Source organism: Antechinus flavipes, chromosome 1 (genome assembly GCF_016432865.1).
Source record: "Antechinus flavipes isolate AdamAnt ecotype Samford, QLD, Australia chromosome 1, AdamAnt_v2, whole genome shotgun sequence".
Classification (NCBI taxonomy): Eukaryota; Metazoa; Chordata; class Mammalia; order Dasyuromorphia; family Dasyuridae; genus Antechinus; species Antechinus flavipes.
The window spans coordinates 55459906-55472934 of record NC_067398.1 but is presented as its reverse complement, the minus strand read 5'-3'; the positions used below and the strand labels follow the sequence as shown (position 1 = coordinate 55472934).

At 39.0% G+C, this 13029-nt stretch overlaps 1 protein-coding gene across 1 annotated transcript in view; it reads right to left on the bottom strand.

The window, feature by feature from the left end:
• Positions 1-13029, bottom strand: part of ALDH1L1 (aldehyde dehydrogenase 1 family member L1) — a 74177-nt gene that overhangs the window by 44479 nt on the left and 16669 nt on the right. Inside the window, exons 5-9 of the mRNA XM_051983047.1 lie at positions 10496-10597; positions 8414-8503; positions 7289-7426; positions 5683-5808; positions 3867-3958 (exon numbers count right to left, since the gene is read on the bottom strand). Coding sequence (XP_051839007.1) covers positions 3867-3958; positions 5683-5808; positions 7289-7426; positions 8414-8503; positions 10496-10597 — 548 coding nt within the window. The remainder of the gene's footprint in view (positions 1-3866; positions 3959-5682; positions 5809-7288; positions 7427-8413; positions 8504-10495; positions 10598-13029) is intronic.

The window sequence follows — 13029 nt, the reverse complement described above, 5'->3', positions numbered from 1 at the left end:
AAGTTTCTTTATTTAAAGGCCCACAAAACAAAGTTTTTGTTTTCACTATAGTCCAGCCCTCCAACAGTCTAAAAAACAGTGAACTGGCTCCCTATTTAAAAAGTTTGAGGACCCCTGCAACACTGTACCACCTGGCTACCCTTTTCCCCCAGAATAATATTTTTAAATGCACAAAATCAAAACCCCATATTGATATATATGAAAAATGAGGATTATAAAAGGGGTCAATTTTATTGAAATAATTATTAAAATATAAGTTCACAGATCCACTTTAAGAATACCTGCTATAGAGATGCTTCTTGAATGGGTGGAAGGGAAATCATCCTTTAAAATCTCTTCAAACTCTGAGATTCTATGAACTATTGGTTCTAAAGAAGGACTCAGAAGGATCAAATTCAACTCCATCTTCTTACCGACTCAATGTGATATCTTCTACATCTTCCTGCCTATTATGGGGAATGGTGTACTGGGCTAGATCAAAGTAAACTAGAGGCAGGATGTCATGCTGGCCACCGAGACTGAGACAAAACAGTCAAGCTGTGACTTATAACTACAATTAATTTGTTCTGGCGTTCCAAGGGAGACCACCAGGAGGCAGTCCCCAAACTGAGTTCATTGGATTAGGAATTCAAAATGGCCTGGGGCTGGAGAAGGATGGAAAATGAGACTCCCCATGGGAAAGACATCTCCATGGTCCTGGCAGGATTTCACTGTAGCCTGGAGAAAGATTTATGGCTAGAGGGAGAGGCAGCTGAGAGAGGTTATGCTTGGTAAGTTTATTGGTATTTTACAACCCATAGAATAACACCATAAACTGTTGTCAGAGGGAGAAGGAAGGGAAGAAATTGCTTTTAATCTCCATTTTAATTTGCTTTGGTTTGGACCTGTGATTTCATCAATATAAGAAATCCCTGAAACAAGCAAACAAGCAAACAAACAAACAAAAACCTTCCTTCCAGTGAGGCGGTCTTGTAATTTATTGTATTGGAGAATTTCCTGGGATCCTGAGAAATTTAGGCACTTGCCCAGAGTAACCATACAGCCATGTTGGTGGGGGTTGTAAAGTCCATGGGTAATAATAATTTGTCCTAGAGTACCGAGAGTGCTGTCAGGAGGTGTCTCAGGACTGAGTTGGGTGGCTCTATCCCTTTTACTATCCTGACTTTTTTCCAATTCAGATTTTTAAAAATTTGTCTTTAAGAATATGAGAATACAACAGTCTGAAGAAGCCATAGAGATGTTAGCTCTCCTTCAATTGTTTTCATAAATGACATTTATGCAATATTTTAAGGTTTTTAAAAGCATTTTGTATATATTATCTAATTTGAGAATCATAAAAACCCTAAGAAGTAAGTACTACAATTGTTACTATACCTATTTAATGGATGAAGAAACTGAGGTTGAAAAAGCTTAAGTGACTTGGCGATGGTCATATAGCTAGTAAATGACCACATGGGATTTAAATACAGATCATTCTAACTCTAGGTGTACTATTTTATGCTTGCAGATGAAGAAAAAAAGGAGACTTGGACAGAGAAAATGAATTACTCTGTGTCCCACAGGCACCAGGTAGTGGAAAGGTGAAGACTCAAACTTGGCTTTCAGTATCCTCCACAAAATGAGGAGATTGGACCCTAAAATTCCTTCCAACTTCCCTATCTTCTAAATGACTTGATATCTATTTTTTACACATTCCTTTTCTTGATAAATACTATTTTTCAGTGACTTGATTATAGCATGTATCAGAGAGACTATTAAATACCAATTATAGCCATTTGAGTTAATAGTTTCTTTACTTTCTATTTAAAATGAAAATTAGCCCTGAGGAGAGTGAGAGTGGAAAGAATACTGGATTTGGAGTTGGAGGCCCTGCATATTAATTCCAAATTTGTCATTTCTTTACCTGTATGACGTTGGGTAAACTGTTTACTTTTCAGGACCTAAGTTCCCTCATGTGTAAAATGAGGTTCCTAGATAACTTCTAAGGTTGCTTTCTCTTTTAAATCCATCCTATAATCCTATAAATACTGGGCATGTTTACTTAACAATAAGCCAAGCCAGGCTTTTTAAGACATGACGTCTTTGGTCAAAGATAATCTTCAAAAAAACTATTAAACCACACAGCATGAGATTATGTCATGGAGAACTGGCCAGAGGGTTATCTCCTTTTGGATATCCTGATAAAAAATATTCCTGACCACAAGCATTTTTCCATGGGAAAATGTGGTTATGTCAAGTGAGAAAATGGATTATTAAAAGAAATGAGCGTTGACCCTAGGAATTATTTGAAGAAACAACGAATAACAATATCATGTAATGGAAAGAACTTTGGTTTGGCAGTCAGGGGTCAGGGTTTGAGTCTCCACTCTGCTGTTAACTTGCTATTGGATCAGTGCTGTCCTTTCTTTTGGGACTCGTTTATAAAAAATAAAAGAATCAGACTCCAAGATCACTATGGTCTTCCTGCTCAAAATCAGTAATTCTGTGTTCTCAGGTATTGTTTCCGGCTAACTTTCTGTGATTTTATACAATGGTGGACTTGCCAAGGCTTCTGAAGTCCCCAAAGAATTGATCTATTGAAGTAGAACAGGTGCACTGATTTCAAATTCTGGTTCTGTATGTGATGTTAGGCAAGTTGCCTTTTCCCTTTTGACTTCAGTTTTTCCATTTAAAAAGTGAGTAGATTGGACTAAATATCTTCTCCAAGGTCACTTGCTAAATCTATTCTTCTAAGATCTTCTTGTTCCAATTTACATGGGGGGGGGGATACCCTGTAACTGGACTTCTTGTTCATAACAGATGGGGCACTGGGGAGTCTCTGGATCCCATTATGGAAGAGAAATGTTTATAGCTGTCCTTTTCATAGTGGCAAGGAAGTGGAAATTGAGTGGATGCCCATCAGTTGGAGAATAGCTGAATAAGTTATGGTATATGAACGTTATGGAATATTATTATTTTATAAGAAACAATCAGCAGGATGATTTCAGGTAAAGGCCTGGAGAGACTTACATGAACTGACGCTAAGTGAAGTGAGTAGAATTGAAAGAACATTGTACACAGCAACAAGATTATGTGATGATCAATAATGGGCGTGGCTCTTTTAAACACTGAGGTGCTTCAAGCCAATTTGAATAGACTTGTGATGGAGAGAGTGATCTGCCTCCAGAGAGATGACTCTGGGGATTCAATGTGGATCAATCACAACATAGTATTTTTACCTTTTTTTTTTTGTTGTTGTTTGTTTGCTTGCATACTTTTCAACATTCACCTTTGCAAAGCCTTGTGTTCTAAATTTTTTTCTCCCTCCCTTCTCCTACCCTCTCCCCTAGATGGCAAATAATCCAATATCTGTTAAATATATGTGAAATTCTTCCATACCTCTTTTTCACAATTATGTTACACAAGAAAAATCAGATGAAAAAGAAAAAAATGGGAAACAATGAAAATGCAATTGCTTTTTTCTTTTTCACTTTTTCCTTTTTTATCTGATTTTTTCTGGCACAGCATGATAAATGTGGAAATGCATTCAGAAGAACTGCACCTTTAACCTATATTTGGATTATATGCTGTCTAAGGGAGAGGGAAAATAGAGAGGGAGAGGGAAAATATGGACACAATATTTTGCAAGGATAAATGTTGAAAACTATCTTTGCATGCATTTTGAAAAATAAAAAGCTATTTAAATATTCTTTGTTGTAAGGGATGATTCTCTGGGAGGGAGTGAAGTGAAGGATACAGGGGAAATGTAAAACCAAAAGATATTAATAAAATTTTTATTTCAACTATAAAAAAAGAAACAATATTCCAACCCTTCATCCCAAAGGTCTCCAAAGCAAATTTCCCAAAGTCTTGCCCCATTTTCTCACCTCACAACATCTACAGATGCTGCGCCAGATTTGAAGAAATCAGTGGAGCTTTCGATCTCGGCGACATTGGGCAAAATCCTCTGCCAAGCATCCTGAAAGGTAAAGCCAGACAAAAGTAATTCTAACTCTAAAGGTTACAGAGAAATCTGGGTCTCCAGCTGCTCATGCATTAGTATACACATGGCTTTGGTGCACAGGAAGAATGAAGAGACTGATTGGATTGGAACTGAGAGATGGCATTGGGAAATGGGAAGAAATGAACATAAGCCTGCACATGTAACTGCCTCTCCTTCAATCTTTGGAACAAAGATTTGTCTTGGCTCTGTTAGTCTTTGTCTAGTATCTTTTGGCTCCTGGAATTTCAATTTTATTCCTCCCTTTGCCCCAGTTGCTCTAGTTGCTAGGCTCTTCACTGTTCTTACACACCCTGAGGACATGAGAGAGAAAAAAAAGGGCTAAGTTGAAGGGAATAATTAAAGGCATTTCTTTTCTTCTTCTTGAGTCATTTCAGTATGTCTGACTCTTTGTAACCTAATTTGAGATTTTTCTTGGCAAAGATATTTTTTCCATTATAACAAAAATATAGTTTTCCATTTCCTTCTCCAGCTCACTTTATAGATGTGAGCTGGATTTTTTATTTTTATGGATGAGGAAACTGAGATAAATAAGATTAAGAGACTTGTCCAGGGTCACACAGCTAATAAGTGTCTGAGACCAGATTCGAATTAAGGAAAATGAGTCTTCCTGACTCAAGAACTGATACTCTATCTGCTGTGCTACCTTTCTTTTTTATTCTCACTGCAATTACCTTTACTGAAGACCTTTTTTCCTTTCTTCTGAACTATTGCAATAGTTTATCTGACCTTCCCATCTCCAATCTAAATGTCCAATTCCACCCATTACCCACCAAGTAATCTTCTAAGTACATCCCTATAATCACATCATTCTCCTACTTAAACTACCTCCTTTATGGAACTTCCTTGACAACCCCTCTCTTCACTACCCTTAGTTAAAAGCGACTTTATAACTTACATGAACTGATGTTAAAGTGAGGTGACTAGAAGCAAGAGAATACTGCACACAGCACCAAGATTATATGATGATCAGTTCTGATGGATGTGGCTCTTTTCAATAATGAGATGTTTCGAGGCAGTTCCAATAGACTTGTGAGGGAAAGAACCATCTGTATCCAGAGAGAGGACTATAAAGACTGAATGTGGATCATAGCATAATATTTTTTAAATCTTTTTTGTTGTTGTTTACTTGTTTTTTTTTTCTTTTTCCTTTTTGATCTGATTTTTCTTGTGCAGCATGATAAATGTGGAAACATATTTAGAAGAATTATACATACTTAACTTATATTAGATTATTTGCTGTCTAGGGGAGGGGAAGAGAAAGGGAGGGAGAAAAACTTGGAACACAAGATTTTGCAAGGATGAATGTTGAAAACTATTTTTGCATGTATTTTGAAAAATAAAAGTATATTATTTTTAAAAGTGACTTTATATTTCCCAAACCACTTGAATCTTTGAACTCTCTCACCCTCCCATCTATCATAATTTTTGCATGTTATCCACCACAATGACCACTTTCCATGATTTCTCATTATCCACTTTTAATCTATTAGGTGCCATTAGACTGTGAGCTTCTTGAGAGTGGGCACTGTGCTATTTTTTTTTTACTATGGCATTCCTAGCACAGTCTTTTGCACATAGTAGGTTCTTAATAACTATTAATGAATTTTATTGAAATGGAGCACCATTGTTTGGGGATAACAACTAAGAGAGAAACATTCAGACGCAAATTTTCCTCTCACCCGAATGGCCTCTGCAGTGACCATCTCCTCTTCAGTCAGCTCTAGGGTGCTACTATCTGCTGATTTGAAGAAATTAGATGCTGGGATCATTTTGCCATCTTCAAGCTGTATGTTTTTCACCACCAGCTGCAAAAGGACAATTCTTACATTTACTCCTCTTCTATTTCAATTTGAATCACCTGGTCCTTAATTACCATTCCTCATCTGATATAAATATCTCCTGGGATATATGCCAAGGACTCCCTTCTCATTTCCCATCACTTAGTCATCTTCTTGCACTATCTCCTATTTCACTCTAATCAATGAACATCTGTTAAGCATCTACTACTATGTGCCTGATGAAGAGGTGGTCCTCCCTATCCATACCAACACTTCTGTATGTACCCTTGATCCCCTCCCTCCCATCTTCTCCAGCAAATAGTCCTCATTATCACCTCCACCTACTTAAATTTCTATTTGCTGGCTCCTTTCTTGCCATGAATAAACATGCTCGTGTCTCTCCTCCCATCCTTGAAACATAATCACTAGATTACACCATCCCACCAGCTAACATTCCATCTCCCTCCTTCTCTTCATGGATACATTCCTGGAGAATGCCATCTACCCTAAGTGACTCTACTTCTCCTGTGACTTTCTGATAAACCCTCTATAATCTGGTTTCTGACCTCATCATTCCATTGAAACCTTCCAAATTCTCTCCAAAGTTATCCATGAAGCTCTTAATTTCCAAATCCAATGGCTTCTTCTTAAGCTTCATCTTTCTTTACTTCTCTGCAGCATTTGACTCTCTAGGCTTTCATGACTTAGCCTTCTGCTGGTTCTTATTCTCTTTATCTGAGACATCTTTCTCAGTCTGCTTTACTGGTTCTCCTCTCCATGGCCCACTAACTAGCTGTCCCCATGCCTTTGGGGAGCCTTGCCTGGGGACTTCTTGACTTTTTGATCTATACTATCTCTTCAGCTCCCATTGGTTTGTAATACCATCTTGGGCAGTGTCCTGAAAAATAGCCCTGTACTACGTGCTGTTAGTGGAGGGATTTGTTCATTCTGATTAGCTAAAAATGCTGAGTGTAACACTGAGAAACTATCTCCAACTCTAAGTAACCGAAGAGAACTCTTAATCTATCCTCTTCCACCCCAACTCTTAAGGGAATCCTAGTCCTCTGAGAGGCAGATGATTACAATATTGGAGTCATCCTTGACTTCATTGGCTCCATGTGGCCAATCAGTTCCCAAATCTTATTATTTCCACTTTTTTTACATCTATAATTTGTGTTATCTTCTCTCTTTACTCACACCATTATCATAGTTCATGCCTTTATCACTTTTGCCTAGGCTACTGCAATAATCTTCTAATTGGTTTCCTTTACTTAATAGGTGTTGGATCTCAGATTGAAAGACAAGCTTTCTGGCTCTAGGATCTCTTTCCACTACCCTGATCTCTCTCTCCCTTTCCCCTTGATCACTGCTCTATGTAGCAAGAAACGGGACACATTGCACGGGCCAGTAGAGACCTGTGGGAGTCCTTGAACAAGTTCTTAGGCATATAAGTATGGAAAACGAATCCCAGACCAAAGGAAGAAAAGCACTGAATAAGGCTACTCACCATTTTGCCATCATTTCCAAAGAGAACAAGGCCCGTTTTGGTGACAACGCCTGGCCGACTTGCTCCTGGAATCTCCAATGTCTCTCCCTCTGGCACAAGACCATTGTCGTTAAGGGTTGATCCAAAAAATGTCAGTCTCTGGGGAGAGAATGGAATCAAGGAAAGAAGAGTGTGACCTGTCATTTGGAATTCTGAAACAGATTCAGAAACATCTGCCAAAGGGCTTCTGCAAAATGTCAGCCAGATGTGGCCCTCTGAGGTAGGAAGAGCCCTGGCCTGGATAGTTAAGTTTCAGCTCTGCCCTTGACTCACTATGTAATACTGGGACCTCATGTTAAAAAAGAGATGACTAAAAAATGATAAATTTTATGTATGTTGTATTTTACAACTTGCAAAGCACTTTTCTCATGACAACCTATGAAGCAGGAAATACAACTATTATGTAAGTAGAATATAAATTCCTTGAATCCAGGGACTGTGCCATTTTTATTTTCAAGCCCCCAAGAATAGTAATTGCTTAATAGATACTTATTGATTATTATGTCCATTTTACATATGAGGAGATTGAAGCTCAGGGAGTCCAGGTGAGCTGAGTAGGATCACAAAGTGGTCCAGCTTTGGAGCTGAGATTTGGACCCAGGTGACCTGGAACCCCATAAACCCTAGCGTATGAACGTTTAATGAGACCGAATTCCTGTTGCATGCCACTTGGGTAGACTGGGACTTGGCATTTACTAACATTGGGCCCACTTTGTGGTGAAAAGACTATGACAATCACCACTGCTGGCTTCCAATTAGGGTTGATTCAGATTAGCCATTCCAAATGGCTTATATCCACATCAAGATCTGTTCTGCTGTTGGAGCCCTGGACCTGTTTCTCCTGGTTATCTTGCCCTGCTTCCCTCAAAGCCTCTTTCTCCTCTCCTTTTTATTATCTGAACTTTACAACTCCCATTAGATTCTTCTCTGATTGACTCCTGACTCTTGCTTTCTATCCCTGTGTGGGGCCCATTTCTTTTCCCAACTTATTGCTATCTATGCTCTATTATGACATCTAGATTAGAAAGGAGATGAGAAAATAAGGTCAGGACCAAGAACAGGTCCCCCAGCCCCTAACATACCTACCTGCCCATTAGCCTCCGTCCAGGCTCCAGGAACCTTGTCATTTCCCCGAATCCAGTTGTGGATAGCTTCCGCTGGCTGGTCCCAGTTGATCTGCAGAGATCATGGTAATGATAGTTTACATTTGGTTGAATTTGGAAAACACCTTCCTCCAAACACTGCAATGAGGCATGTAGTACAAAGATTATAATCTCCATTTTTGACAATGAGGAAACTGAGGCTCATATATGTACAACTGCTTGTCCACAGTCACTCAACTAATTAAGTGTCAGAGTCAGATGTGCAGGTCTCCTGACTCCTTAATCCAGTGTTTTCCCCACTATTTGACACTGTCTTCTTTGGCACCTTGTGTATTTGGCTAATCTTTAGTTCTCCTTAATTTCTCTTGAGGGCTCCTGAACCAAACCAAAGGTCATCATTCCAAGGAATCAGAGGATTATAGAACTGGAGCTGGAAAGAAATCCAACTCTCTCATTTTAGAGATAAAGAAGTTTATCACAGAAGCATAGAGAAGTTTAAGTTTTTGGCCCATTTCTTTTGAGGCTTTAACTCCTGACTCTCTGGACCTTTGCTACCATGATGACTCTTAGTGTGTACCTTCTTATTCCATCCTCAGCCTTGAAATTTTCAGCTTTTATGTTTTATCTTTTCCTATTAGAATATAATGTCCTTGAGGGCAAGAACTGTTTTCCCCCCCTAGTAATCATATTTACAGTGCTTACCACAGTGGCTGACACATATTAATCCTTAATAACTACTTGCTGATTTATTGATTTCATAGTAAGTGCCTGAGGCTGGATTTGAACTTGGAGGTCCAAGCACTCTATCTAATGTACACAGAGCTGCCTCTAAGTGGGTTGAAATCTCTCCAATTTCTATCCCAACCATAGATGCTAATCACAAACATAAGGATGTGGTGGATTAAAGAACAGAGAAGGCCTGGAATAGCAAACGTCTGTGTATAACCCAGCTTCTACATTGTGCTGACAATTCTAGCGCCATTTGCAATGCAATCTTGGCCAAGTGATCTCAATTCTCATCTCTCAGTTTCTTCATATGTCAGAATGAAATAATGTAAAGGGAAGAAGTGTTGGGTCCTTCCTTGCCACTTAATGACTTAGGAGAATTGTGTCCATCATGGCAGCCATATAATCCAAGGGCTGCTAGAAGCACACGATGAGCCTGAAGCAGAGTTGGAAGCTAGTTGGCTAAAGGTTTAAAAGCTTAGAATAACTTGAATAATGACAACTTGTTATTCAAGGGAACTAATTGGGATATAATCATGTTGCTATGCCAGTTCCTGAATGACTCCAGAGTGCATCCTTCACTAGAACATATACTTCCCAGGTGTCAAAAGGTAAAATGGTGTCAAGATTTGTGGTCACTGCAGCTGAACCAGGGATTTGAGCTAGAATTCTCCTAAAGTTCCTTATGAGCTCTCCCTCCTCTGAAAGAGGGAAAGTTTTCTTTCTTTTTTTTCTTCCTTCCTTCCTTCTTCCTTCCTTCCTTCCTTCCTTCCTTCCTTCCTTCCTTCCTTCCTCCTTCCTTCCTTCCTTCTTTCTTTCTTTCTTTCTTTCTTTCTTTCTTTTTTCTTTCTTTTTCTTTCTTTCTTTCTTTCTTTCTTTCTTTCTTTCTTTCTTTCTTTCTTTCTTTCTTTCTTTCTTTCTTTCTTTCTTTCTTTTTCTTTCTTTCTTTCTTTCTTTCTTTCTTTCTTTCTTTTTCTCTTTCTTTTTCTCTTTTTCTTTCTCTCTCTTTCTTCCTTCCTCTCTTTCTCTCTCTCTCTCTCTCTCTCTCTCTCTCTCTCTCTCTCTCTCTCTCTCTCTCTTTTCCTTTCTCTCTTTCTTTCTTTCTTTTTGCTGAGGCAATTGGGGTTAAGTGACTTGCCCAGAGATCACAAAGCCAGGAAGTGTTAAGTGTCTGAGACCAGATTTGAATTCAAGTTCTGAGTTCAGGGCTGATGCTCCATCCACTGCACCACCTAGCTACTCCGAAAGGTTCCTTTTCTATGGAGTGAGGAGACAATGAATTCTATTCTCGATAAGCTGAATTTGAGTCATATTTGCTGATTGCTCCTTTGGCCCTTACCTTGGCATTTTCCTTCTTCTGTATGCCTTCATAAGTTGCCCCCTCTTCAGTTTGAGGTATTTTGGGGGCTTTGCCTTCAGTGATTAATTTTACGGCCTCCACCTGAGAAGAAATAAGCAAGGTTATAGTGACTTTTTAATAGGAGTAGTACATTTGTTGGTAGGAGAGGTATCTCATAAATCTCCCATGGGCGTCTTCCCTTCTATTCACAAACATGGGGATACTCCATGGGTACAAGATAACAGGCAGTGGTAGTGAACTAGGGGACTGCTCTTAGGGCCAGTGCCAGATGTGGTTCTAGGGCAGATTGGTAACCTCAAAGTTAAATGTCAACATCATGAGGTTCATAGTCACACAAACCTGTCAGATGTACACAGAGGAAAAAGCATTATTTCATGGCCTCATATGGAACCTAAAAATCTTAGCCACAAATTGTTTTCTCGAGCTTTTTCCTTTGTGTGCCATCAGTGACAATGGGTGTGTATGTGTGTGTGGTTCAAGACAATTCATCACTGCTGTCAAAGGAACAACATTTGCCCGTGCCTTGCTGAGGATGAATCGGCCTGCACACATAAAGGTTAGATAGGGCTTTTATTGGAGAATGGAATACAGGGAGAGTTATAGACCTCAAGGAAATGAGGAGGTTTCCCTTCCTTATTTTGACTTAAGGAAAAGAAAAAGAAGGCATTCACTAAAATTGTATAGCTCTGACCACAACTCAGACTCTGTGTTCTCTAGAAGAATTCTTCTCTCTGCTGGTGGCACTGAGCCCAGCTACAGAAGGCAGCCATTGGTGGGTTAAATGGAGGTATTGGGGAGCAACTCTCCACATAATCAGTATCATGGAACATTGAGGGTGCAGACAGCATTCTTTCCTAAGTTCCTTTGAGATATGAGAAATGATTTAGAAATTTTTTTTTCCCCAATCACCTACTGTGATAACTCCTTTTCCTAAGTCCTTAGGTCATCAAGCAAACAAAGACTTAGAAATATAAAATCTCTGAGCTAGAAGCGGGTGGAGATCTGTGAAATCAAACTCTCTTCTTCTGGTATTTCCTTTACTGGTGGCTATCCAGTTTCTCTACCTGAAGACTTCTAGTGAGCATGGGGAGCTCGATTCCATCTTTGGACAGTTCTATTTATTAGAAATTTGATTCTTATTCTGAGTCCAAATATGTCAAGCTGAAACTCCCTAATTATCCTATTCTGTCCTTTGAAATAGTTAGTCTCCTTCTTTTCCTATACAAAATTCCACCAATTAATTGGAGAAAAAGATCTTTAGTTTTAGATCTTAAAGTCTTTTCTTCTCCAGGCTCAACATCTCCAACTAGATTTTTCAATTGTCCTACACAGGATGTGGCTCCACGTTCTAACCAATCTGGTTGTCCTTCTCTAGAGTCCTTCAGTTTGTTAGAGATAATCCTAAAATGAGGCAGGGGAAGGAGGCATAATAGGCCAGCTGTGGTCTGAGCAGCATGCTGCGGCATACAGCAGCATGATTTCTCCATCATTCTAAAATTGTGTTAACTAAAGAGCTCTGTAACAATTTGAACTGTCCAGCAATGGCATGGACATCTCAGAAGATAATAAGTTTCACATCCCTGGAGGTGTCAAAGGACAGGATGGAGATGGAATGGGAAGGATTTCTACACCCAGAGGAAGTTGAATTAAATGATTTTGAAGTCCATTCTGAGCTTTATATAGTTCTATATTATAAAATATTACATAATATACCAGAGAGGCACAAAGCAAAGGGCTGTGAGAAGTCCAAAAGGGAAACATTACTGACAAAGGGGATTAGGAAGGGCTAAGGTCCTGTTAGCTTTTTGAACAGTCAGATCACAGAGGCTCAGAAAGTAGTTTATACACTGGAAGAATGACTTGGTAACTCCAACTTTTTATACTACAAACCCAAGGACAAATGGCAAGACTGGTTAAAAGAAACTCTCCCAAGGAGATGGCATAATGGTAACAGTATTGCCTTTAGGGTCAATATGGCTTGGATTCAAGCCTCTCATGCTAATGTTTGTGTCCATCCTGCTGCACACCTTGCTTTCACTGGTAGTGGCCATCACAACAAAGATCCAACTGGAGTTGGATTCCTGTGGATCTTAATGTCTATCTTGTAGATTAGAGTAGGTTGTTCTTCCTCCACATGGAGGGTGTTTCAGAAGGTGGCTGATCTCATTAATTACCATTCCATGGCTGACAAATTGTAATGTATAATATAGTTGCATATTCTTGCATTGTAAACATTTATGAATATGAGGAATTCAGAGAATTGTGGGAAGGCTTATATGAACTAGTGTAGCTTGAAATATATTGTGGAAAGCAACATATAAATTATAATAATGCAAACATAAAGAACCCTATATGAAGCCCAAGACTGTACAATTGTAATGACCAATGTTGTCCCTGGAGGGGAAATAATGAAATTACCTGCCCTCCTTTTCTTTAAAAGGATGGAGGGGAAGGGTTAATGTATGGATATAGAAGAGTATATAAACTGACAAGGACTTTGCACTTGATTTTGA